At 42.4% G+C, this 27,594-nt stretch overlaps 2 protein-coding genes, 1 long non-coding RNA gene and 1 pseudogene across 5 annotated transcripts in view; 2 read left to right on the top strand and 2 right to left on the bottom strand.

The window, feature by feature from the left end:
• The window catches only part of LOC311369515 (NLR family CARD domain-containing protein 3-like), an 88,094-nt gene that overhangs the window by 28,556 nt on the left and 31,944 nt on the right, over positions 1–27,594 (bottom strand). The window lies entirely within an intron of this gene.
• On the top strand, positions 174–3,225 carry LOC311369686 (annotated as a pseudogene). Its single transcript has 12 exons — positions 174–213; positions 303–535; positions 638–816; positions 903–996; positions 1,136–1,480; positions 1,592–1,709; positions 1,792–1,883; positions 1,965–2,080; positions 2,257–2,354; positions 2,535–2,627; positions 2,860–3,012; positions 3,130–3,225. The product of its transcript is annotated as an uncharacterized misc_RNA (transcript).
• Positions 5,649–9,233, top strand: LOC311369560. Its single transcript, XR_014640147.1, has 6 exons — positions 5,649–5,762; positions 7,540–7,637; positions 8,431–8,579; positions 8,681–8,817; positions 8,911–9,004; positions 9,143–9,233. It is a non-coding gene; the product is annotated as an uncharacterized lncRNA (long non-coding RNA).
• LOC311369543 (stonustoxin subunit beta-like) lies at positions 20,520–26,070 on the bottom strand. Its single transcript, XM_084487770.1, has 3 exons — positions 25,385–26,070; positions 25,162–25,208; positions 20,520–21,988 (listed from the first exon to the last, which is right to left on the bottom strand). Exons 1-3 carry the CDS (start codon positions 25,672–25,674, stop codon positions 21,423–21,425), a joined length of 903 nt encoding a protein of 300 aa, XP_084343896.1. The 5' UTR covers positions 25,675–26,070; the 3' UTR covers positions 20,520–21,422.

Genomic DNA, 27,594 nt, shown 5'->3' with positions numbered 1-27,594 from the left:
TACTAAAGTAAACAAACAAAAGTATCCAATTTGTAATTTCAGGAAAGGTCCATCAATATGTAGCCTATGTAAAATAAGCATTCAATGGAAACAAAAGAAATCCAGGACTGCTAGGAGACTTTAGTTATTGCATGGCACACAAGTGCAAGGATTGGCCAGGTATTCACACACGCATGAGGTGGATAAAACCAGTCATCTTGATTACCATCAATGGTAGAAACCAGTTCTCTATTTAGACTTCTGTCAGTCTAATATACAGTATGTGTCAATGATTATGACTAATGTTCTTTTGTTATGGTTAGGGCGTTATGATTTGCATTTGCCACATTATGTGTGCCAAACATGCCTGCAGCAGTGGGCCCCTGATGTGAGAGACCTAGTAAGGAGCGGATATTGGCCAGCTTCTGCCAATGCTTCCACAATATACACGGTGGACCTCCTCAACTCCTTTTAGGAGCTGAAGTTGATTTCACCTGGATTCTCCAGGCAAGCCTTTGCAAAGCTGCTGGAACATCGCACACTGTGTGCAGGAAGAGTAAGTATGATATTAGCAATACTATTTACTATGCTCACCAATATTATTTTCATATACTTTGACTATCTCAAATGTTTTTTCATATTCTGATATACTTTCTAGTCTGGACAGATCAACGGGGATGCTCTGCAGAGGAGCTTTCTTGAGTTTGCGTACGCCTCCTATGAGAAAGACCAGCTATGCTGTGCTACCCCTTTCACCTGCCCTGCCTGCACACCTGAAATGGTAGCAGTGTCAGCAGATGGCAACAGGAAGCTTTATCGCTTTGGCCATACTGGAAGGCGCATTTTAAGTTCTTTGGTAATTTAGTCGCGAATGTAAGTGACAACAAGAGTAGGTTATGGATGTTATATTTTTTTTTTCCTAGATCTACTGAAACTCCCTTTTTTGATGGGCTATTTATAGCCAAAGACAGTGAGGTGTCTGATTTTGTCAGCACAATACAGACGGCGGTGAAGAATGTAAGTTTAAGCTAAACACTCACAAAGAAGTTCTGTAACTAAAGGAATCATTACATGTCCTGTACTTCTAGAAGTATTCTATACTCCCTACTATTTTGTTGTGAATCACATTAACAATTTGTATACACTATATTCACAGATACAAGGGAGAGGCACATGTGGAGACTCGCAGTGGGCAGCAGCAAGGGAGACCTCTAGGCGGGCCTCTAAACTTGATGAGGAAGGCGTTGAGGTTGCGGTGTGTCGGCATGGCTTCCTTTTAAAAGCCCTTAACATGTACAGAGGGGAGATATTTGCTTACCCTATGTATCTCCAAAAGGAGCTTCTCCCAAGCAAGGCACAGTTTTTTGCTATGGATGTGGCATGCAAATACTGGCCATACCTGCAGAAAGTAGCTTCAGTCATTCCAGCTCTCAAGAGCCTTACAGAAATGAAGCCCTTCCTGAGCATCATGCATGCAAGAGCTCATGCTACTAAGTGTGAGGTATGTCTTATCTGTTATTTTCAAATGAATACACTATGTGTTACTATAGGAATGGACAGCTTTAAGCTGAATTCCTTTTCCATAATATATTTTCAATAATACTTGGAAGAGATAAAATGGAGTGGTCGGAACCAGGAGGGAGCAGGCACAACTGCCGGTGAGGAGGTGGAGCAAATAAACAGCTACCTCTCCCGTTGTGCCCTGACAACAAAGTACATGTCAAAAGCAGGTAAGTCACTTTGGTCTGTGAGTTTGTGCTATCTAATATTGTTCATAGATTGCCGACCATAATGTAATTCTCCTCATACCAGCACGTGTGGACATGCTCACTGGTCATGCGACGGGTTGGAACCATCACAAAGGAGAGACGCTACACAAGGCCCTCTCCACAAGATATGTGAAGGTATGTTCCATATTCATGTATGTTTTTGCACCAGTTGTTAGGCAGACTGAGTTCCAATTGTAATTATTGTAAACATTTTAGACATCTAAAAGGGCCGTAGAAGAGGCAGAGAGGCTGTCACAGCTGAAGAAGGGCCTGCAGTGCTCAGATGCAATGGCTGTACAGTGGATTGCTGAAGTCAAGGAATGGGCAGAGCGGTAAGGACAGAACAATATACATGCCTTTTTGCAGTTCTTTCCTTACTTATTTGTGTTCAAAAGGTAATCAAAATAATACACAATCAGTGAAGCATTAGTGCTGCAAAAATCTAGAAATCTCAGTTGCATTGTCTATATTACAGTACACTGAGCTTAATTTCACTCTTAACATCTACAGAAACCCCAGTAACGGGTCTGCACGTTCTCCAGCAGTCCATTGAGGGTCTCCATCTGGGTCTAAAGCAGCAGAAACAAACCCTCTACCGTCAGAATGGTATGTTTTAATATAACCTATACAAAGTTTGTGTGTCCGCATATATGAATCGTCTGCATATTAATTTTCTCCTAAACAATCTAGACAGCAACAAGCTTCGCCATCGTCTCCGAAGAAAGTTGACGGTAGACAAAAAGCGCCTTCTCCAGGAGATTGAGAAATACAACAGTCTTGTTGCAGACCTCTCTAAAAGGATTGATGTGGCCTTGGTGGACCACTCTTTGGCTGGACAGAGCACTGGCACAATATGGCCATGGGAGGACTATGGCAGTGGTATGCATTTTTCAATGCTTTTAAAATGTCATGCGGTGTATATGGAATACTGAACTATTCTGAAAATTATATATTAAGTAAATGGTGGGTTTGTAATATAAATTTAAATTTTAAGAGGGAAAAAAAGGATAATAGGAAAGAAACATAATTTCTAAATTCTGTTGCCATTATGGTTGCATTGCTAAATGTTATGCTAGACTCATGTATTGATGTTACTATTTTGGATCATTAGTAACAATCGGGATCAAGAAACGACTACACGACCAGGAAATGCTCAAAACACGGCTGGAAGAGGAGCTCCCTATCCTGGTATTGGAGATGGCACAGCACTGTACGTGGTTGCAGAACCTGGCAGTGGCCCTCAAGACAGAGCTTGCAAGATACGGTAAGTTAAATACAAGTTTTGGTGATCCCATTTAATGTATAATGTATTAAATTAGTGCGTGATGTCTCAATATACATTAACTTAGTTGGGTTTTCTGTCCTCTCTCTTTACTTGTAGAAGATGAAAATGGACTTCACTGTCTCTTGGCAAGAAGACTTGGGAAAGTCAAAGAAAGACATCAAATGGTCCTGCAGCAGTACAAGACTGCTCTAGGTCCACTGGCCTCTGTCCTCCTTGATGTTTGTGAGGAATAGGAATGTGATCCGATGGGCCTGAGCAGTCCAGACACCAGCGAGGATGAGGAAGAGGCAAGGGAACACTCAACTTAGATGGTGGTGTGGTTTCGCTCCTCAATTGATGTACATGTACATCCATCATTGATCATTGTTATTGCTATGTTCAAAATAAAATATTTGAATGATTTTTGTATTTTTATTTATAATTATTGGTTGTGCTTGTAGTAAAAAATGTATCTATTAAATGGGTCTATTCAATTCAAGGTGGGGTGGGTGAGAATAAATAGTGCTATAACCTCCAGTATGAATTTCATTAATACATACGTTTTCAGAAGTGGATGAGACAAATATAACATCTTGTCATGAGAAAGGATGTCAAGGTTTGGGGGTCTAGAGGTTCATGGATAATTAGAATGAATAACAAATGGGAGAAACGTAAATAACATGGCTCATTCGTTTTCTTTTTTTCAAAAATACCTTTGAGAAAACGTTTCGTTTTTTTCGATTAACATTCAAAATCAAGTTTAACAATGTAAAAAAAAAAAAACGGCAAGGTATTAGTTTGGGGAAAATATAATGTTCCTTTTCGAATGGAAGAAGGTTCGACAGATACCCGGAAGTACATCAAATTAAAGGTCTCCGAAGCCTATTGTGAGAACGACGTCATGAACTAATGCAAACTCATGTTAGTTCACCGTAGCTTCAGATTAAGTTTAACTGGTTTGGGTGTGAGCTAGTGTGTGGTTGGTATGTTTATATACCAACCATATATATATATATATATATATTTGTATATATTTATATTTGTGTATATATATATATTATGATAGACTAGATTTTGATTAGGCGGTCATCATTTTAATACAGTTTAATGCCCTCATTCATATACCCCAGGTCTCTATCTTATTCCCAAGTTATTCTGATGCTGTGTTTATTTGTCTTCACGTGCCGCCTCACCACGCAGCCGGCTTTTGAGATATTGAGCTGAAAATGTTCCCAGACCTACACCCCACCAATCCAACAAACTGAGAAATCTCTGAATCAGACTGGATTCATTTTTTTGAAAATTATGAGCGAACTGCATATTAACTTTTTCATTTTATTAAGGGGCGTGGCTTGGGGCCCTTTTGACTTTTGGAACCTGGTCCCCATCCCACATTTGTTTACAGACATAAAAGCACAAGTTTCTATCTCCATGTCACTGGAAATGGCGACTTTGAATCCTCCTGCCATTTTTCTCCCATTGACTTTCATGTTGCAGGTCACACCCTTTTTCGTGACCTTTTGAGATGGTGACAGATGCCAAAATGTACACACAGGTCCCCCTTGGTCCCAGGAACAACATATGCGAGATTCAGACTTTTAAACATCATGGTAAAGAAGTTAGCCCAAACGGGCCAGTTTGTTGACAAACCCTCACAGAAGTTTAACATGCAAGACCTATTCACTCAAAGTGTGGTCCAAAAGGCTGATTTTAATATAGGAGGGTCTTAGCATCCCGAGACTTGACACCCTGGTTCTGGGGTCCAACTTGGACCCCCACACCAAATATTGTCCCTCTGTGAACCCCGGGGGGCGATCCGCACCCCGTTATATGGTTAGGGTTAGGGTCAGGGTTAGGACAGCCTGCCGCACGGCCCCCTTTTTGGTGAGAGACTTGAGTTTTTCACTGAGTGATCTCAAGGCAACCCCTGGTTGACCAGTCCAGAGGCCAAGTTCTTATCTCTTTCCTATGAATTTAGATTAATTTATAGCAACATTTATTTCCAATGCGTTTCAATGGAGCATTTGATGGTGCTTTGTGAGCACTTCTGGTTGGGCTGCAGCCACCAAATTGATAATCATGTATGTAATTGAAGCATTCTTTCATATAAAAGAGACCCCAGGTCTCTACCTTGCTCCTAAGTGCACTTGACCTCTGACCTCTAATAAGAGTCTTCTGATGACCTCCCCACTCATTTAAATAATTTCCGGTTGTGCTAGAGCCACCAAATTGATGATTATCGTTGAGGTCCTCTTTCATATATAACAGAGAAGGTATCTCTGGCTTACTTAAGTGCCTCCATACATTTTTATTTTCTGTCCCCTTTGTGTGAGCTTCATCAAGAAAATCATGCTCCAGGACACAATTGACCATGAGCACGAAAAGCGTGCACAGCAAAAACTGGAGTGTTGAAATTTCAGGGTTAAACATGTCAGAGTTGATTTCAACTCTCAAAGTGTCATTTTAACACATTCTGATTAAAATGGTGTTCAGTGTTGGAGTTATTTAACAGAGTTATTCAAACCTAAGCAAATCAACTCTGTAGAGATGTAAAGTGCATCTCGGCCGAGTTAACTTGCTTGATAGGCCCCTGGGCTTCAGTCCAGGTAAACCCGTGTGTTATGCCCCTGGGCTTTCAGCAGGGTGAACCCGTGCATCAATCAATAGTCTCTGTGCGTGGCGTGGTCAACCGTCGTTTATTTCGCTGCTGGAATCAGGAATGGATGCGGAGTTGGAGTTTTACACGAGAGGTAAGCTACAAAATCAAACTTGTAGGAACAATAACATTGAATTAAACATCTGCTGAGAATATTTATGTAACTTTGCTAAGCATTTTTTGTGGTTGGCACTGGACAGCGAATGTTTGGATTTTTTTTTTTAATGCAATGTTAACTTCACCACTACCACTTGCTAAAAAATAAACATTAACAATAAAAAACCGGTTTCCTATGTTATCCGTTGCATTTTACCAAGTCTCACGCGTGCTTGAGAGGTTGTAAAAACAAGGCTTCATATTTAACTGTCGAATATAGTTTGGGGCTAACGTTAGCACAGGTTAACAAGCTAACTTGAAGTTCATGGCGGGTGCATGGCATCAGTCCGACTGCCCAATACTCCCTCTTCCCATTTCTCCGACCATACACTTGTTACCGTTGCACCGAGACCAGAGTGTCCGAGGCTCTGATCATACAGGTGTGGTTAACCCTCAGGTGCTCCTTCAGCCTTTTTCAATTTTTACCCCTTGACACAATTTTCAACTTGTAGTAAGAGACATTTAGACATCAGTTACTCCAAAAAATTTTGTGATACATATAAGGCTGGATCTTGACCTATCATAAAAACCACTTTTGACATGGGTTACAAATTTTTTTAACCCCTTCCCGGCCTGTTGTTGTTGCAGCAACAACACATGAGTTCTCTATTTTCATTTATTTTTAGAAATTTTTTTTTAAATTTTTTTTATTCTTTATTCCAGTCTGTATTATATTCTGAAGGTTTTTTTTCTAAGTGGATTGTTGATATATCATTCATACAACATTTTATTCATACGCATATGGCGAAATATGATTTTTTGTACGGTATTGACAGTATTTTCTCATTTACAGAGTGATAAAAAGAGATATCCAAAATTCCTTCGGGGAAAACTTTAGACACAAATATGTCAACAAAATAAAAAAATAATTTTGAAAATAGCTTTATCCATTTCAGTTCTGTAAATGTAAATGTAAATAAATCAGTGAATATTTCATTAGATATTGCCTCATTTACATATTTAAACATAAAATTTCAGAAAACTTGTAATACAAAAAATGTTTGTCTAAATGTGAGTAATAAAATTGGAACGTTACATGGTGATACCTGTTAGTTAAATTTTTTTTTCAAAAATACATTGAAAATCCCATAGGCGGAGGTGGACATTTATGTCCAACGAAGGATCCTTAACGTGTTTATTTTTCATTACGAGCCCAAAAATTTGACTATCATTCTGAAATTTGGGACATTCAGAGGTGACCCAAAAATACACCTCCTTGCCAAAAATCAGCCCCCAGTGACCTTTCCTTTGACCGTGGGGGGGTAGGATAGAGTGCCAGGTGGACATAAATGTCTAGGGGTCATCTGAGGGTTAATAACTCTGATTAATGGGTAGTAGTGGGCAGTCAGACTAAAAAGGGTAAACTTTACTGGTGCTGTGTTGTGTTTGTTTGGTCGCTGAAAACCAGCTTTTAACAGAGGGGAATGTTTTAATAAATCAGTTTTGCCTCAAATGTAAATGTTAATTACGGTAGCATGTGCTGCAGTCACTACAGCTAGTCGCTGCCACGTTCATCAATGAGAGCGTTTCCACTGGGCCTGCTGTGGCATGTTCAGCCTCCCAGCAGCTGCTGAATGTGGTTTAATCTTAGACATGCAGTGAAATTAATAATGAAACAATTTCTTGCATGATACACAACGTTTATGTGAGTGTTAAATAATTATTTCTTGCATGTTAAGTGTTTACTGACATTTGTTTGTTGTTGCATGTCTCAGAAAAATGCTGATCCAGGTTCGGTATTGCCAACAGCAGAAGTATGTGAAGTTGGATGAGGTTGATGGATGTTTTGATTTTGTGCAGTTCCATGACAAAGGTTTGTTTTTGTTTTACTTATGCTTGGTTTGATATAAAGGGCAGAACAACGCCCCTTTCTTTTAAGATTTGGACTGAAAAGGGAATGTATTTTATGCAGGGGATTATCTCTGAATTTGTTTACAGTGGTGGATTAAATTATTGAATGTGAAATGAGGCAAGATCAGTGCTAGCTTAAAGGTCCACTCAGATGTATCTTGTCTTTTCCAGTCATCGAGAGATTTTGCCTGCCACCTGACGCAAAATTAGTGTACAAAGATGCAACAGGGACAGAAGTTGATGAGGACATTTTCAGTGACCTTGTCAGCCAAGGCAATGTGACTCTATCAGTTTTCTCAAATGACGGTGAGAAATGTAAAGGGGTAAATTACATAATGCAATGTGCAAAACACTAATGGAAATTTATAAGTACAGAAATACAGTAAACAATTTCAATTTAATGTTTTCAGAATTAAGTCATTTAATACACTTAAAGGTGGATCAAATATTCAATATCATTCTTTGTGGTTACACAACAGGGACATTCAGCCTGACTTTTATGAAATGGTTTAAATGTCATTTTAACTGACATAAATCCAACATGAATACCAAATGTATTTTTGATTAATCTAATTCATGCCTTTAAAACAATTTCTGAAAATATTTCTGAATTGCCTATCAAGACTGAGAATCAATTGATTAAATGAGTTGAGTCTATGGTGTGCCGTTGGCTTGGTTAGATCAAAAATCTTCTATGACTTTTTGTATACTGCAAATAAACACCCCACCCCCTTTTTTTTTTTTTTTTTTTTTAGAATTTTCCGATTGCTCCTTGTCCTCTCCATCCGATTATTCTGATTCAAGCTTCAGTTCATGTGCAAGTACATCAACTATACTCCTAGATGATGTTCCTAGGAAGAAACCAAGACTTGAGGGCCCACTTACTGCAGCATCTGCTAGAAAGGTTGTGCTAAGTACTCACAGGTTTCTTAAAATCAACATTTGTCATCCTTAAGCTCTAGAAAGGCAGTTTATCACATTTGTTTTTTTGCTTCTTTTTCAAAGTTGATTGAAGATGTCCTTGGTACCAGCTCAGGTGGTGAAGAGGTCCTCCAAGAGTATCACACAACACAAACTCTAACAGATGCTACCAGAAGAAAGTTGGTCAATATAATAGTGGCACACATGATTGATAAACACGGGTATGTGTGTTCTATTTGTCTGTACTATCCTTTTTTTTATTAACAAGTTAACTACTTGGCCCTTGTATTAATGCTAATTTGATCTTTTCTCAGGCAACTCCCCAGCAAAGCTGTTCGAGAAGAGTACGCTCTTGGGATAGTGACAGTGTTCCCGTCCCTCAAAGACCCATACTCCAAGAAAGGCTATGTATAGTCATTATTATTGTACTCTCTGTTTACATAATTTTCATGTTTTGTCTACATTACAGTAACATTTAGATTCTGAAATTTCACAGTAGCTTATGAGGTTGACATCACATTAATTTTGAATGTATTTCCATTTTAGGAACATTTCTATGATGCTGCAAGCAGCACCGGATACATTTCTTGGCGTCTGAAAACGATTCAGAGAAAGATTCGAAGAGGACATGCATCTACAAGTAGCCCCACTGGCTTTTCCCCGGAGGAGGTCAGTCTATCTGTCTATCTGTCTATCTGTCTATCTATCTATCTATCTATCTATCTATCTATCTATCTATGGCACTATCTATCTATCTATCTATCTATCTATCTATCTATCTATCTATCTATCTACGGCACTATCTATCTCTACGCAACTGTCTTTCTTTCTCTAAGTACCCCTCATTTTTCTTTCTTTCTTACAACTTCATCTAGGGTGTTTCTTGTTTTTTTTTCTTGAAAGAATTGTGTGCTTTTTTTCAGGAGGCCCAAATGTGCGCAGGTCCATTGTTGTTGACCAGCAGCTTGATGGGGATGCATACCAGGAAGCCATCTCCTTGCTCAACCATACAACAGACAGTTCCGTAATTTTTGAAAGTTTGTACATTATACCCTTGTTTATTATGTTTTAACTGACTGCATTGGGGGAAAGTTCTTAAAATAAATGGTAAGCAGATGGAAGTTTGTACATTATACCCTCATGTTTTAACTGACTGCATTGGGGGAAAAGTTAAAATAAATTGTGTTTTTGAAAATGCATTTTTCTTGGAATTGTCATTTTAATGGTTGTATTGTACTGTTAACTATGTAGTGTCAATTTAACCCAATTTAGGAAGTTAAAAAGGAGCTCTGATATAATGTAAATCGATAAAGTGTTAATTTAACCCAGTTTAGAGAGTTAAAAAGTAACTCTGATATAGTGTTAATGTAACTCGATATAGTGTTAATTTAACCCAGTTTAGGGAGTTAAAAAGTAACTCTGATATAGTGTTAATGTAACTCGATATAGTGTTAATTTAACCCAGTTTAGGGAGTTAAAAAGTAACTCTGATATAGTGTTAATGTAACTCGATATAGTGTTAATTTAACCCAGTTTAGGGAGTTAAAAAGTAACTCTGATATAGTGTTAATGTAACTCGATATAGTGTTAATTTAACACAGTTTAGGGAGTTAAAAAGGAACTCTGATATAGTGTTAATGTAACTCGATATAGTGTTAATTCAACCCAGTCTAGGGAGTTAAAAAGTAACTCTAGGTACAGTGTTAAATAATTAACTATTTTGAAAGTGTTAATTTAACTCTGTAGAGTGTGGAGCTATATAAACCCGCAAAAAGTGTTAAAATTGACTCTGTGGGAGTTGATTCAACACTCCAGTTTTGGTTTGACATAGCAGCTAACTTAATAATAATAATAATAATAATAATTTTATTAATGACCACACAGCCAGGCTGGTGGAATTTGGTCTCAGTACAGCTCCTTGTTACAGGTTCCAACATCACATTTAAACATAAAACATAAAAACATATAACATATAACATATAATCATCCAAAAGAATCTGGTGTTTTGGTGTTGAATATTAGGTTGAATAAAAATCTATCAGCACTATATTTTAATAATCTGTTGTGACTAAATTGACATTCAGTAGGCCCTACTTGCACTTGTATGTTTAAAATCAATATTATCTATACATTTTAGCCATTTGCAATTATACCTGGAAGCATATTTTAAATACATTGAATGGATTAAATACTCAGGAAACACATTGCTGCTACTACTCTATTACCTAGAGACCCTTCAGCCCACAATTTTTGAGTTACTTGAACTTTACCCACCATGTACTGCCTACATATACGCATATTTAATATGACATATATATATGTGTGTGTGTCATTAAGCTCTTAGTGACCACATTTGAATGGCAGGGGAATCATGTATCAAGAGTAGCACCACATTCTAGAAAGACTGAAAAGACAAAGTCAAAGTCCAAATAACAAAAATATATTTTAATTTGATTTTGATTTAATTCAAATCTTTTGGCTGCCAGGACTTGGCCCACTCCTTCCCACTGAAAAGAGAAAAAATGAAAATATCAATGAACCGTTTTGTGATGATTGGTCAAACTCCACTTACATAACATACTGTATATACCTACTTTATATTGATTCTCATCTATAAAGGAAGGCAATTACAAATCAAGCCCAATCTTTGCACATTTTTGTTCTTGAGCAATACCACACTATTAAGTCATTTTCTAATAATTCAAGATCTAACATAACAGTGTATGACACATAAGAAAGGGAATGATAAAACCACTTGATAGGAAATCTGGTTGGCAAGTCTCTTTGGTGGAAGAAATACTGGTAAACGTTACAATAGCAGCAGCGGAAGTGTTGTGTGGTTTTGAACTTATATAATATAATATTCCAAGATGGTGCAAAATAATATGGTATAATATAGAATACTTGGAAAAAGCAATGAAGTGGTTGGAAAAAACAGAGACAAGTTGTATTGCCTAAGTGAGAAAAACCGAAAGAAACCAAATTAAATACATACCAAACTGGGCAAGGCTGCCAATCTATAAGGACTTCTTTTATGCCCTATCAAGGAAAGAAACCATTAATTCAGTAGTAAGATAATAAATTCATTGTTGGCCTGAGTTTGATAGACAAAATTCATTGACGGTACTATTCCTAAATATTTATGCAAATTACTTTAGTATACATGAGTAAATTACATTTACAGTATGCACTTAATATACATGCTTTACATTATCAATCAGCGAGATTGTAATTCCTACAGTTAATCACGCATGTGTTTTTGCTGGGTCTTTGTGGGTCTGTCAAACCTTTCTAATCCTCTCCTTCACGTAGCTCCTTATTTCAAAGGCATCTCGGCCAATATGGTAGGGGCAATCTGAAAATATAAAGAACATGTTTTTCACAACAAAACCATCTATGCTTATCCACTGGCACAATTGCAAATATAAAAATCAATAACAGTAATTATTACTACTGTAATAATTTATAAACAATAGAACTGCTATGAATACACAGGAGAATAATTTACAATTCCAATATGCTGATAAGTTGTGTAAAGGGTTTGTCAGTGCTCTGATCGTTACAAAACTATTTAATCTTACTCTTGGGTAAAGTTTTCTTGCGTGTTGCAAGCTCCTTCTGGCTGTGACGCTCTGTAGGAAAGCAGATATTTGTATTCTCATTTACAAAATATAAGACATGTTCAGGTATTCAAACAAAGACTCAAATGGTCATAACCAACATTCTTATTACAGTCCTTTTTCCAAAATAACTACAATAAATTAAAAACTAACTAGATGACTTCAGATGAAAAACAAAAGAATGAGGCTATGGTGAAAGGAAGAGTAGTCAATTAGCAATTCGATCTGTACAGACATTCTGTACATACCTTTCCTCTTCCTCTTTTTTGGCACAGTAGAGATAGCTGTTGGATTGGAAAATAAAATATTACTCATTCAGGCAATGATGTTTTATTTGTATGACACGTAGTACCTTCTCATGCATCCTTTAATTGAAAAATCCATACCTGGTTCTTCCGTGTCCGGGTGGGCCACCTCCTCCACCTGCAGGGCCACCTCCTCCACCTCCTCCACAGCCCCCTCCTCCACCTCCTCCACAGCCCCCTCCTCCACCTGCAGGGCCACCTCCTCCACAGCCCCCTCCTCCACCTCCTCCACAGCCCCCTCCTCCACAGCCACCTCCTCCATCTCCTCCACAGCCCCCTCCTCCACAGCCCCCTCCTCCACCTCCTCCACAGCCCCCTCCTCCACCTCCTCCACAGCCCCCTCCTCCACCTCCTCAACCTGCAGGGCCCTGTCCTCCACCTCTCCTATGTCCATCTAAGATGACATAAGATAACACTCACTCAAAGTCCAACAGTGGGACTTCAACAGTGCAAGTGTAAGTTCAGTTTTAAAAAATATGAAATTAAGACCAATATAGACACATAAATAACTATAAGCAAACATGAAAAGAGGTTAGCACTTATGCAGCTGATTTAGTATATTGTCATTTGTAGCATAATATATTGGAATATATATGATATATTTAAGCAATAGATCACTAGTTCACTGTGGTATAATGAGCGTATATAAGCAGTATATAACACTGTAGGACTAGCCTCTTTAATTGTCATAGATATTCCTGTATGTCTTCACCTGTGTGGTCCCCCTGCCCTCTTCTGGCCCCTCTGCAGTCCCACTGGCAAAAGGGGTCCAGCCTGTGCAAGTTTGAAAAGTGTTGCCAAGGGTTATTCAATTGCAAATGGAAACCAAAAAATAGTAGCAATAGTTCCATGATAAACATGAATGTGGTAGACAAATAACAAGATGCAGTTAGTATTTTGGTAAACAAAAGCTGAGGGTGCGTGGAATTTATAAAAGTAAAGAATCGTACCTTGACAGACATATTCATGGATGGAGCCCATTTTTTAAGGGACTCTTCTGCAAATGTGGCCAAGGTGCAACGAGGTATAAACACCTGGACCACATGGCTCTTCTTCATTGCTTTCCCAAGAAGGAGGACAGGTTTGCACCCCGCTGCTTGAAGTTTTTCAAGCTGTAATGAAATCACATGTTAATGTTTTGCCTGTAGTAATCAATAAAAAAAGACTGCAACTATTCAAAGCAATAGTGATTCGGACAGTTAAATGTAGAACATAATTAGTCTGAATTGTCTACATACCAGCAGGACCACATCCTCTTTTATGTTGGCCATGTTGTGGTTATTTTTGCGGGAAGACGCCCAGTCTTCCCGCTTTTCCTCAAATTTCTTCAATTTATTTTTGAGGCGTTTCTTAACTGGCTGGACCATCTTGCAGTGGCTGCATATTTTTTTTGCACATGGCAGAATGCCCTGGCAGGAGGGGCATGTCTTGGTCGTTCGGCCTGGCATATTGAAAGATTTCCTACTTTACAAAGAGCGACCTGAACCCTGGTCCTCTCTCCTCCGGTAGGACGGCTGAGCCCAGGACCAGCGGTGGTACGGCGGGCTCACAGCTCACAGCTCGCAGCTCGCAGCTCGCAGCTCACAGCTCACAGCTCACAGCTCACAGCTCAGCTCACAGCTCACAGCTCACAGCTGGCAGCTGGAGCAGCGACCAGGAGGGGATCATCCGTGTCTCCAGGCGGTCTGTTTACAAAGAGTTCTTCTCTGATTCGCTGACACCACAGCGCGGCTCAGCCAATCACTGCTGCCAACTCTTTGACTGACAGCCACACCGACACGCCCCCAAGCGGCCCTGTCATACTGAGCTAGTATCCTGTGTACTTATACTCATACTGAGCCAGTATCCTGTGTACTTATACTCATACTGAGCTAGTATCCTGTGTACTTATACTCATACTGAGCTAGTATCCTAGGGTGGTCGAGTGACGTTCCACCAGTGGTTTGGACATGTTACTACTAACATGTTACTGCTAACATGTTACTGCTAACATGTTACTACTAACATGTTACTGCTAACATGTTACTGATAACATGTTACTGATAACATGTTACTACTAACATGTTACTACTGCCATGTACTCCAACGTTGCCACCATACGCCACTAACAGTGCAAGCAGGCCAATGGCAACCAAGCGCGCAGTCCTTCCTCCCTCACTCTAAAAACCACCAGCCTCGGTGGTCATGCATCTGTCTCAGCGGAGACTGCAAACGCGCTGTCAAAATATCAACTCGTCAAGTCCAATGTGCTCATGGCTCTTAAAGGGGATGGGAGATGGAACTCTCATTGGTTTATTGCACGTTACGCCCAGCAAGGTTTTCATCACACTGTCGCTGAGAAGTTTCTGTTTTGAAGGAATACAAAATAAACAATTATGAGCAGTAAAGTCACCATTGTGAAGTCCGCTGGTTTCTCAGCAGGTCTGGGGTTGACATCTAACACATTCTTTAGTGCAGGGACGTGCACAGGAGTCTTGAGGGGCAGGAGCCGAATTGTTGACCGGGGTGGGGGGGGGGGGGGTTGGATCGCGGACGAGCGCTACTGCGGGCGCGATTGTTGAAGAACCCTCAGAGGGCACTTTTTAATACGAGGCAAAAAGGGCAGGGGCTCAAGCACCCCTAGGGCCCTATGTGTGCACGTGCCTGGCTGTGTCTTCAAAAACAACGGGGACAGGTGGTTTCTTCTGTATTGAGCCAGGGACAGGCAGCCAAAAACGGGGACGTCTGGTCACCCGATTGTGGTCGGCTGACGCCCGAAGGCAAAGGAAGTGTTGGGGGTGTGGCATGGAGTGAGTCACTGACGCGGGCCTCCTTAAAAACACAGGTGTGGACGTCTTAATCAGGATGGCTGCCATTAACGGTGGCGTTGGAGAGGCACCAGTCTGTTGTCGCTCTGCACGGTGGACATAAAGCTGGTGCTGGGCTCCTTAAGACCAGTGGAAAGTGGCCCCCGTGGTTTACTCAGGCTGTCACTCACTAAATGCGAGGTGTGTGAGCGTTTTGCGGCTAATGCCTGAGGGTAAAGTAGTGACGGATGATGATTGTCAGTCCTCCTTCTCGGTGTATAGGTTCCTTCACAGAGGGCTGTGGTAGGCCTACCTCCTGGTTTAAGAGACCAACTCCTCGTCACAGACAACCTGTTGGCTGCTGCTTTGCTGCGTTGCTATGGTGATTGGTGGCCGCGTCCGTCGCGCTTTGACCTCTGCCTCCCCGGCCGCCTGCTGGCTGCGGCTACGTCTATCTTAGACGCCCTTGTTCTGGCTGGTGTGTGTGCTTGTGGTGTGGCGGTGGTGGCCTGAGTGTGCTCGTACAGAATGGTTGTGTGATCTGAATGGTGGTTGTTTGTCTGATGTTCTGTCATTCATTGGAGTTGTGTGTTTCTTTATTCATTCCTAGTTTACTTTGTGTTGTGTTTCTTTATTCATTCCTAGTTTAGTTTGTGTTGTGTTTCTTTATTCATTCCTAGTTTACTTTGTGTTGTGTTTCTTTATTCATTCCTAGTTTACTTTGTGTTGTGTTTCTTTATTCATTCCTAGTTTACTTTGTGTTGTGTTTCTTTATTCATTCCTAGTTTACTTTGTGTTGTGTTTCTTTATTCATTCCTAGTTTACTTTGTGTTGTGTTTCTTTATTCATTCCTAGTTTAGTTTGTGTTGTGTGTTTCTTTATTCATTCCTAGTTTACTTTGTGTTGTGTTTCTTTATTCATTCCTAGTTTACTTTGTGTTGTGTTTCTTTATTCATTCCTAGTTTACTTTGTGTTGTGTTTCTTTATTCATTCCTAGTTTAGTTTGTGTTGTGTTTCTTTATTCATTCCTAGTTTACTTTGTGTTGTGTTTCTTTATTCATTCCTAGTTTACTTTGTGTTGTGTTTCTTTATTCATTCCTAGTTTAGTTTGTGTTGTGTTTCTTTATTCATTCCTAGTTTACTTTGTGTTGTGTTTCTTTATTCATTCCTAGTTTACTTTGTGTTGTGTTTGTATTCATTTAATCCCGGGGCTGTACAGGTCGCTGCCTATGGGGCTTTTCTTGGTGTGATTTTGTTTGCTGTTCTTTTTGTTGATTTGGTTTGGGTTAGTTTTTTTAATCTTTGTTCATGTTGATTTGATTTGTGGTGATTTACAAGTGTGGCAGACTTGGAGTTGATTGTTTTATAGTCAGATTATTATTTGTAGTTTTCATTCTGTTTGCTCACAAAGCCTAGGCCTGTTCCACTGCTACACAAACTGCTGTCACTGTAACAGTGTTTGTTCTGGGGATAATATTTCATTTTTTAACTTTTCTACTTACTGCGATGCATTGCGTTTAAATAAACGAATGAACATTTGAGGAATCCTGAATCTGTCACATTCATTTGGTTGAGTGGCCTGTCTGGGGTAACGTGATAACCTTGTTTGGGGTGGACTCTCGTAGTGGTGACACATAGACATAGACTCAGCAGAGGCTGTCCTACCTCACTATGATATGTGATGTAGGCGATGATGGTGTTTTGCAAATCACACAATAAATATGATAGAGGAGCAGAAACAGGGGCAGTAAATTCAGCTATTTTAATAAGTTGAAGAAACAATTCATATAACTATACCTATATATAAATATATACATAGCCTACATAAACAATATATGAATACATTAGATATCTATTTATATATATAAGCACATAAAAGTTTTAGTATGAGCTAAACCCCTGAAAGAGGGCTGTTTTGCAGAGCTTCTTTCTGCAGTTCAAGAGAGGCGAGTGTGGCGACGTGGTGCAGCCTTAACTTATGAAACAGACACGACCAATGACAAGTCTGGTTGTCCACGCCAAACGGTGTCTCCTCCTGAACAGTAGCCCCCCGGGCCCTGTATGCCAAACGGTGTCTCCTCCTGAACAGTAGCCCCCCGGGCCCTGTACGCCAAACGGTGTCTCCTCCTGAACAGTAGCCCCCCGGGCCCTGTATGCCAAACGGTGTCTCCTCCTGAACAGTAGCCCCCCGGGCCCTGTATGCCAAACGGTGTCTCCTGCTGAACAGTAGCCCCCCGGGCCCTGTATGCCAAACGGTGTCTCCTCCTGAACAGTAGCCCCCCGGGCCCTGTATGCCAAACGGTGTCTCCTCCTGAACAGTAGCCCCCCGGGCCCTGTATGCGACGGTCCGACGGTTGGAGCAGGAATCCGCTGCAGTGCTCTGGCACCTCGTGTCTTCTGCTGCTGCTCGGAGTGCGACCGCTCCAAGATGGCGGCCGCATTTCATGCGCCCAGCAGCCGATGCGGCGTCCGCTCTTTATCACGTCTGTGAGCCGGCCACTCTACCGCTGGAGTTACGCTGCGCCTGCGTCACTCGGTAGAGATCACAGGTTGCCAGGTTCGCCCACATGCAACAGGAAACATACGATCGAAAAATAGATCTGTTTTTGATCATTGACGTATTAACCAAGACAGCGGTGACTTGTGGAGTCATTGCATGCAAGTCTCAGTCAAGTCTCAAGTCATGGATACAAGTCCAAGTCAAGTCAAGTCTTTACTCACTGTTGAACAAGTCCTCAATCTGGTGACTGGAGTCTGACTGGAGTCAAGTCACTGGACTGGAGTCCCCCATCTCTGATAAATACACATCATGTATGAATAGAAGAACCTACACAAGAAGGATCATATGTACACAAATATCCAGACCTCAGCCACCATATCATGATCACAGGTCCAGATAATAAGATAAGGTTTGTTATTTTCATTATCATTATTCAATAATATTGAGATTATTGTTATTATTATTATTATTATTATTGGGTGCCTTTGTAGCTCGCAGGTACAGATGCAATAAACCATATTTGTAAAATGGGTAATATATGTATTATGTATGAGAATATTTAAAAGATTATTAGACAATATTTACATAGAACTGCAACAATAAATATATAAAATGTTACACCAAGAGCAGTTGTTGGCATTATATCCTTATTCTATTTAATAGATTTGACAAAGATGTGTGTGTGTGTGTGTGTGTGTGTCAGACACGCCCCCACCACCTCGCGGACCACTGGCTGACGCACCAGGTGGGACTCCGCCTCCGAGACCGAGCAGCCAATCAGCAGACAGATCAGAGCCAGAGGGACGACCTTATGGGGAGCCAGAATGAACACAAACCAGAGTGGGAGGAGTCACTGACAGCAGCGCACTTCAACCCCCACACACACACACACACACACCGCTACACACACACACACAGCTACACACCGTCGTTCACCAGACAGGAAGAAGAATCACTTCTGACAAGCATGTTCTTTTTCTGTCCGTCTACAATCCGTCACAATCCACCAATTCATCCTCATATTCATCATCACCCATCATACATCATCCACCCCGTGATCTACCAACCCTCCCAACATCCACCCGTCTATAACCCACCTACCACCGTCTATAACCCACCTACCACCGTCTATAACCCACCGACCACCGTCTATAACCCACCTACCACCGTCTATAACCCACCTACCACCGTCTATAACCCACCTACCACCGTCTATAACCCACCTACCACCGTCTATAACCCACCTAGCACCGTCTATAACCCACCTACCACCCGTCCTCCAGCACCTTGCTCTGGGTGCTGGCGGCGTGCGTGTGCGCGGTGATGTCAGCGTTCAGGAGGTCCACCTCCAGCCGGTCGCTCCGGTAGACGGCCCCCAGCAGAGCCCCCCTGCAGCGGGGCTGGGGGTGCCCTGACAGACCCTGAGGGTGGAGGGGGTGGAGGTCAGAGACACACAGACACCACAACAGTCCAGTGGTCTGGGGGGTGTGTGACTGCCTGCTCTAAAGGTTGTGGGTTGGATGCCAGGTGTCCCCTGTCTAACCCGTAGGCGTCCTGGAGCCAGACGGCCCCTGAGGCTCCGTCAGACCGTCCTCCTACGCGCGTCACTGCTAACAAAATGGACCCTTGTTTTGAAAAGAGGAGTGTGAGGAGATCTGTGTTCACCCAAACGTATACAACACATATTGAAGGAACACAAAGACACACAAAGGGAGTCTTCTTCTTCTTCTCCTTGATTATTGAGGCAGTTGTCAGGGACGCGGGAAGTCAGTTTGAGTTGGGGTTGCTGAGAGAAAGTATATATAATGACGTCATAATAAATGATGCGCAACATTCATGGTTTACGTAGTAATACGGCCAGCAACATTTGACACCAGTTTTAGAACGTTTTACACTACAGACATGTTGACCACCAACATGCCAAAGCAGCTATAGAACCTTATTCAGCAACGGACAGATCACACACACACAGAATGGAGGTTTATTTCTGATCAAGACCATTTATTATTGACGCCGGACTAAAGCCTAACGTAACAATAACGGGACGCGTTATTGACAGCCTAACAGCCTAACGTAACAATTTGAACTTAATGTAAAAATAAAGAACTTTTACTGAACGTAACAATAAATAACTTCAAGTTGAAGAACACACACACACATATTGACTCAGTGAAGGCCGCACTCCAAAACCAAAATAAATAGAACTCTCCAAGGTGCTGATCCTGCTTGGCTGCATGGCGCACTACCAGATCTGTGACACAAACAAGAAACGTAACTTACTAAATGAACCCGTGGGCTCCACAATATAAATATTATAACCATGACCAAAGAGAGCCTGCACAGCGGCAGGAGCATCATAAGAACACTTTACCGACCTTAAGCAGACGGTAGAACAGCCAAGGTGGTCCTGCACTCAGGGGGGGTGGGTTACCGTGGTGGGGGGGGGGGGTGTTACTGTGGTGGGGGGGGGTGTTACCGTGGTGAGGGGGGTGTTACCGTGGTGAGGTAGGGGGGGGTGTTACCGTGGGGGGGGGGGTGTTACCGTGGTGGGGGGGGTGTTACCGGGGTGGGGGGGGGGGGGGGCAGAGAGAGACTAAAACATTTGTTGTTTCATTTATCTTTTCTGATTAATATATTATTATTCTTAAGGCTCTTATGTAACATTATTTAGTAATAAAAGGAGAATGATGATGGGCTGAACACACGAGAACATTCAGTTGATCCACTGAGTTGTTTATTATCATTATGCTTCATGAACAAATACAACAGAAAAATGGTCCCTTACATGTACACAATAAACACAAGGACTGAAACAATAGAAGCTGCAGACTTTACTAATCATAAACAGGTGTGCACGTATCTTTAATAACTGAACATGTTCTGCGGCCGTTTGGTTCCCAACAGAACAAAAGGAATCAAGATTCAGTTTAAAGTCATTTACAACATGCAGCATTATCCCATAGACCTCTTGGTTATTATGAATGAAATATAAAATCTGATTAGGACAACAATGATGATATCATAGTCCATAGAACAAAAATGTTTATGTCTGAAAATTACAAATATATAGTTGCATAAAAAAACATGTGATTTACCATCAATAGGTATTTAATATACATTTCAAATTAAAAATGAGATCTTAATAAAAGCTGCTTAGCGAACCCTATGGGAGATCCTTAAAGTCTCTTCCTTTCATGGTTCATCATCATCAACTTTTAGGAAGCCCCATAAAAAGGAGGGGGAGGGGGAGACGGGGGGGAGGGAGACGGGGGGAGGAGGGGGAGGGGGAGACGGGGGGAGGAGGGGGAGACGGGGGGGGAGAGAAAGATGCGAGAGAAAGAGAGCGAGAGGGAGACTATAACTGCCCTAGAGACACTGACGCAAAAGCAGTGTGTGTGTGCGTTTCTGTGTGTGTGTGTGTGTGTGTGTGTGTGTGTGTGTGTGTGTGTGTGTGTGTGTGTGTGTGTGTGTGTTTCTGTGTGTGTGTGTGTGTGTGTGTGTGCGTTTCTGTGTGTGTGCGTTTCTGTGTGTGTGTGTGTGTATATGCGTGTTTGTGTGTACGTGTGTCCCGACGGGACACACGTACAGAGAGAGAGAGAGAGAGAGAGAGAGAGACTATAACTCACACAGAGACGCTGAGGACCCGGTCCCGTCCCACCATACCCCTACCCTAAACCCAGGGAGGAGGTCCTCCTGGGTGAAGGAGGTCCTGAAGGTGTGGATGTGTGTCAGTGTGTCTGAGGACCCTCCTCCACCTGGGGACACTCTGTAGAAGGACAGAGTGCCAGCAGGCCGGTCCAGATACACTCCTACTCTGGTAGAGCCAGCGGGGGGGAGAGGGAGGACTGTCTTTCTATTGTTGTACGCGGCAGAGTAACGATCATCATAACAATCAAGACTCCAGGACTCGTTGTTCACTCCAAGCAGGCTGTCACCACCCCCTCCTCTCCTTGTGATTCCTCTGTATGTCACTGCTATATCAACAGGTCCTTCCCACTCTACCTCCCAGTAACAGCGGCCAGTCAGAGCCTCTCTACACAACACCTGGGACCAGGAGTCAAATCTCTCTGGGTGATCCGGATACGACTGGTCCTCTCTGACCCGCGTCACCTTTCTGTTGTCCTCAGACAGAGAGAGGAGTCTGTGGGCTGTGTTTGGGTCCAGTGTGAGTTCACAGGCATCTGACGGAGAACAAGACATGATGAGCTACTGAACCCTTCTGCATCTTCATCATCATCATCATCATCATCACTAGTACTGCTGGAAGCATTGACATCTTAGATATGCTAGGATGCTAAATCCGAGGACGCTCAGGCGCTCAGGCACACACACACCCTCTTCAACACTTCAGACATCATAACTTGGTCAAAATTCAACCGTTTACCATCACTCAAACTATTAAACAAATCTACACATTTCTATCTTCGATAGTATTTAATCAGAATTTCGATATCATTTATACTTTTTTCAGAATCACAGTTTTAGTTTCACTTCAGATGAGTTTTCAGTTGGCCTCACTCTAGCCGTTTGCCTCAGCTGTTGCTCGTTGAGCAATCAGTGGACATCACAGCACTCTGGAGGAGTCTGGTTAAAGTCACGTGGTGGAGGGTAGTGTGGTCTTTGTTAGTCTCTGGCCGTTTCTCAATACCAAGTACGCAAACTACGGACTCGCGGACTTGGAAGTGCGTACTTGGCAAGTCCAGACTTCCAAGTACAGACTTCCGAGGACGCGAGTACGCACCTGTGACGTCACCACCTCAGCTCTGTTAACTGCTTTACGGCCTCATGTAGGCATACACTACTGAACAATTTAAACTAATGATATAAAACTAAACCCCAGCCTCTTTCATTTTAAAATAGTATGTCAATATTTTCAATGAATATAAATGAAAAGATATGCTTATCGTGTGTATAAGCTATTCACACAACTTTTTATATGTAGGGTACAGATGCGCGTGCCTAACTTCCTAGATGGAGACTATTGATATAATAATAATAACGAATGAGCGAGAAATGACACATTAGAATACACACACACACACACACACACACAATATCAGCGACTTATACAACATAAACTAATTATAATAAACAAAACCCCAGCCTCTTTCATTTTAAAATAGTATGTCAATATTTTGAATGAATAGGCCTACATTTTTGTTATATATGTAAAATGTTCCTATATATAGCCTATTATTATAGCTTACATACTAATATTTTAAAACATGGGAATGCGAAATGCATCCTGGGATATTTAACGGTCCAAGTCCACACAAGTCACCTCCGATGCGTCCTCGGTGGAACGGCCAGTTTAACAACGCATCGAGAACACACACAGGTTTTACGACTGTACTTGACTTGATGCGTACTTGGAATTGGAACAGTACTTGGGCTACGACTGATGACGTTTCACGAGAACGCAAAGTACACAAGTACAGACGAGAATGCAAATTGAGAAACGGCCTCTCTCTCTCCCTCATGGACTACAACAATGGACTACAATAGTGGACTACAATAGTGGACTACAATAGTGGACTACAATACTGGACTACAATAGTGGACTACAATAGTGGACGTTGTCCGACCACTTTTTAAAATGTCAGCCACAGTTCGGCTTTCGGCCCCAACCTCATTGATCGACCTGGCAACGTTTTCCCACGCCAGTTTTTTGCTTTTGGTGCTGATTCCGGAGGAAAGAGAGCCAAACAAGATCTTATTTCTGGCCTCTACCTCCGAAATCAGCACCTCCACCTCGCATTCACTAAAGTTATTTTTTCTTCCTTTCTCCATGTTCTCCTTTCTCCTAACGAGCGCACTACTGCAGGCCTATTTATACGAATTAGCATATTAAATGAGGGAGGAGACGGGTGGAGATGGAAATGGGTGGAGAGACGGGCTCGTGCATGTGCGCTCAATTTCACGTTAATTGGGATGTACAAAGAGAATCTGTGTGAAATCGTGCTTACGCAAGGATTGATACATCCAGATTTTTTTGTGAGCATCAGCTTTCCAGATTTTGGCGTCCGCAAAGTTTTAGTCAGAAATCCACGCAAGTCTTACACAACAACACACAACTCACTGCCTCCCTGCTTCTAGCCAATCAGCTACTAGCCACCACCAATATACTACCCGGCCTTCTTTCATCCGCCGTCATGTCTCGTCTCCACCTTGGATTATCACTCCTGCTACTCCAGACTCTTAGGACTCTCTCCTGTCTCTCCTCGTCTCTCTGCTGCTGCTGCCCCTGCAGCCAGCACAGCCGGAATCCTCCGCCGACGCCGCTACATCCATCCAGGTTCTGGCCCCTCTCGCAACCAACACCTCCCCCATGGCTCACCCATCCCCTCACTCTGGACTAACTCTCGCCCCCCCGTCACCCCCACCTGCCGTACTGCCAACCTCACTAACCTCCGTTCCCCCTCCCCTGCCCCCCCATCCATCTCCATCTCCAACAAATCACCCGTTATATCTGAACTGCTACTGGACAATAACATGGATCTGCTCCTCCTCTGTGAAACATGGCAACAGCCCCTGGACTTCTACGCTCTCAATCAAGCCACTCCTTCCAATTACAGTTACATCGCCAAACCCCGCCTCTCTGGCCGAGGGGGAGGCGTTGGCGTTCTTCATAAACAATCCCTGTCCATCACCTACTACTACTGCTACTGAACTGGTCTTCATCCTCATCTTCATCACTAGTACTGTTCTTCCTGTTTCACGTTCATCTTCTCTACAAAAATGAACATAGAAAGACTAAATCATATCAGATGATAGCTACTATAGTGGACTAGTGTGCTATAGCTTTAGAAATAGTAATGCATATTGTTTATAAGATGTTTTAAGTTAAACGTAAATGTAAATCCCATGTGTGTGTGAGTGGTTGTCCCAGTCAAAACAATGAAAAATGTGTACACTGAATCTACTCCCGCAATATTTACACGACATACACATATTATACATCAAAACGTTCATCATGATGAGCTGATTAATCCTCTGTAGTATCTAAGCTATAGTCTACATACTTTTCAAGATATTCGACTTTGAAAGGTTCCAATACACATCCATTGTGATCCACCTGTGTAAACAACAGACTGAACCAGCTGAGCTCACATACAGGCTGGAAACTAACTGTTGGTACCATAGACCTGGTTCATACATACAGTACATAGACATGTACACATACGTACACACACCTACACAAACATACTAGACACACATCAACACAGGCAAACATAGCGACACATACGGATACACAAGTCCACATGTGAATGAGCGGACGTCACCTCCTGCTGTGTGGATGGACTTTCCATCCCAATAGTGAGTGTGTGTTGTGATGAATCAAACAGACACTTACACTTCTTTAGAGCTGGTTTCAGCCTCCACACTCCACTGTGCTCCACACTGGGGGGGGAACAAAGTGAGAGCAGCATGTTGAAACATTCACCTTCATCATCTGCTGTCTCATCACGTTCTACACAACATGAGTGACAGCTGCCTTTTCAAACCGCTTCATCTAGCAGCGGCTTGAATCCCTGTAGAAGACTTTGTCCCCGAGTGGAGAGCTGTCCTCTCCATACCTGAGAGTGTCCAGTCTCCAGCGTGGATCCTCCAGTCCAGCAGAGAGCAGCGCAGCTCCAGAGTCTCCTGGGTGATTGTAGCTCAGGTCCAGCTCTCTCAGATGGGAGGGGTTGGAGCTCAGAGCTGAGGCCAGAGAAGCACAGCCTTCCTGTGTGACCAGGCAGCCAGACAACCTGCACACACACACACACACACACACACACACACACACACGTGTGTGTGACCTATTACTTTTCTGGAGGTAAATCTTTTCAACGTCCTCTGATGTGGAACTTAACTGTTTGATCATTAAATCTGTAAAGTTTTAGAGTAGAGTAAAAACACAACTAAAGGGTAAAGGGGTGCACATTCTTTACCATCTTTCACCTCAAACCTAAAATGCAAACACTAGATTTTAGTGGAACTTCAACGGGGAATAAAGACTAACTAGACAGAAAACCACATTCAACACACAAACAGTAATTGTTTTTTTTCATTTAGGCGATTCATTTTTCAGTGACCCAGGAGGTGCTGGAACATGTTCCGGCGTGTTCCGGCTCAAATGAAGCACTGCCCCCTATGCATTCAAAACATTAACTTAAACCTTTTTAAAGTGAGTGAATCTGTTCACATGATTGGACACAGATGGATGGTAGGCAGTGGCGGTTCTACATTGAATTACACCCCGGGTGAGAGCCCCTCCGAGCGCCCCCGAGGTGTGCCTGACTTGAGCCACTCATTCCATTAGAGTGTTGCTCTGTACCGGGCCGTCCATATGGACAGGAGGGGCGGTGAACTACTTGTAAAAGCATGCTCCCAAAAAGATAGTTTGTAAATCATTGCTCCAAGTCTATTTTTAATAACATGATCGTCACATTGACTATCTATAGTCTCTGTAGGCTTTCAGACTATTGTTGGTCTGTTGACATCACGTTTTGGATGATGGTGGACGTGGTGGGTGGCGGTTCTAGCTGAGTTTAACGTCTCATGTTGGGGCAGCTCAGCGACCGCGTTCCTCCGTATGTTGATCACATAACCCTGCAGGCTGCAATAAGGATTTCAATCCGCTAACAGTGGACCCCCGTCCCCCCCTTGTCCGTTACGGAGACCCAGAGGTGAACTGTCCCCCCCCTCCCCTTTCCCCTTCTCACTAGTGGTGGATTCGTTTGAATTAATTAGTTCACGTCGGTCAGTTCGCCAAGAAGAGTCGTTCGTTCGTTTGTTCGTTCGTTCGCGTTTCCGGTAGCGGTGAATCATGATTCTCAGTCACTGAGTCGGTCAGACTCAGCTCCTCCCTCGTTCTCATTCTCAAACTTATCACGATCGTGCAATGGTGCAAACGGTCATCAATCAACACAACATTAACTAAGTTCCTTTTAGCTGAGGAGAGCTTCATGGTTAGAATCGGGATGTTGTTGCCCGGCTGACTCTCGTGACTTCTCAGTCCTCGAGTCTTCACCGCTAAACACAGTCAGTGAACGAACGGCGACTCGCGAGTCAGCACGACTCAGCGACTAGTGGGTGGAGCTGGGAGTCGAGTCTCGGAGAACGAACGAGACGAACGACGACGAACGAGAGCGGCGAATCAGGTTGGTTTGTTTGTTTTAAAGAGTCGTTCGTTCAAACTGATTCGTTCGCGAACGAGCCACCACTACTTCTCACACAGCTTCTCTGACGGCACCTTCTCAGCGAGCAGGGCACCTGCAGCCGGAGGGGGCGCCAATATGCCAACTCCCCCCACAGTGATATGAGAGATAATAGAAAACGGGTGGCTTAAATCAAGTGATCTGATTGGTTCCCAACTGTTGTATAATGAGCGTATACACACAGCTATGACGCCCATTCAGTTTACAGAGATCCGTATCACTCCACGCCTAACTTGAACTGTTGTTTATTTATATATAAAAGCAATAGCATAGTTCACTGAAGCCTAAAAATATGTTGATTGATGGAGAGGGTGGAAATGTTGTAAAGCAATAGGCACACGGTGAGTGAACTCGATAGTAGGCTAAATTGCCGGCGAACCGAGCTACCAAGCTCGCTTTTTCAAAATTGAGGGTATCTATGACTTTCATTTCGCCATACTTACGTAACTGTTTTATAAAAGCAATAGATCACTTCAGTCAGTGAAATGTGCTCATTACACCACAGTTAAGGGCCATTGTCCGTCCCAACGTGCAGTGGAGGGACGGACAACGCCCCTTGACTGTGGTATAATGAGAACATTTAA

This window comes from Micromesistius poutassou, assembly GCF_964030765.1.
Source record: "Micromesistius poutassou genome assembly, chromosome: 24".
NCBI lineage: Eukaryota > Metazoa > Chordata > Actinopteri > Gadiformes > Gadidae > Micromesistius > Micromesistius poutassou.
Note: the sequence above shows the minus strand (reverse complement) of the source record. Positions and strands in the feature narration are given on the sequence as shown.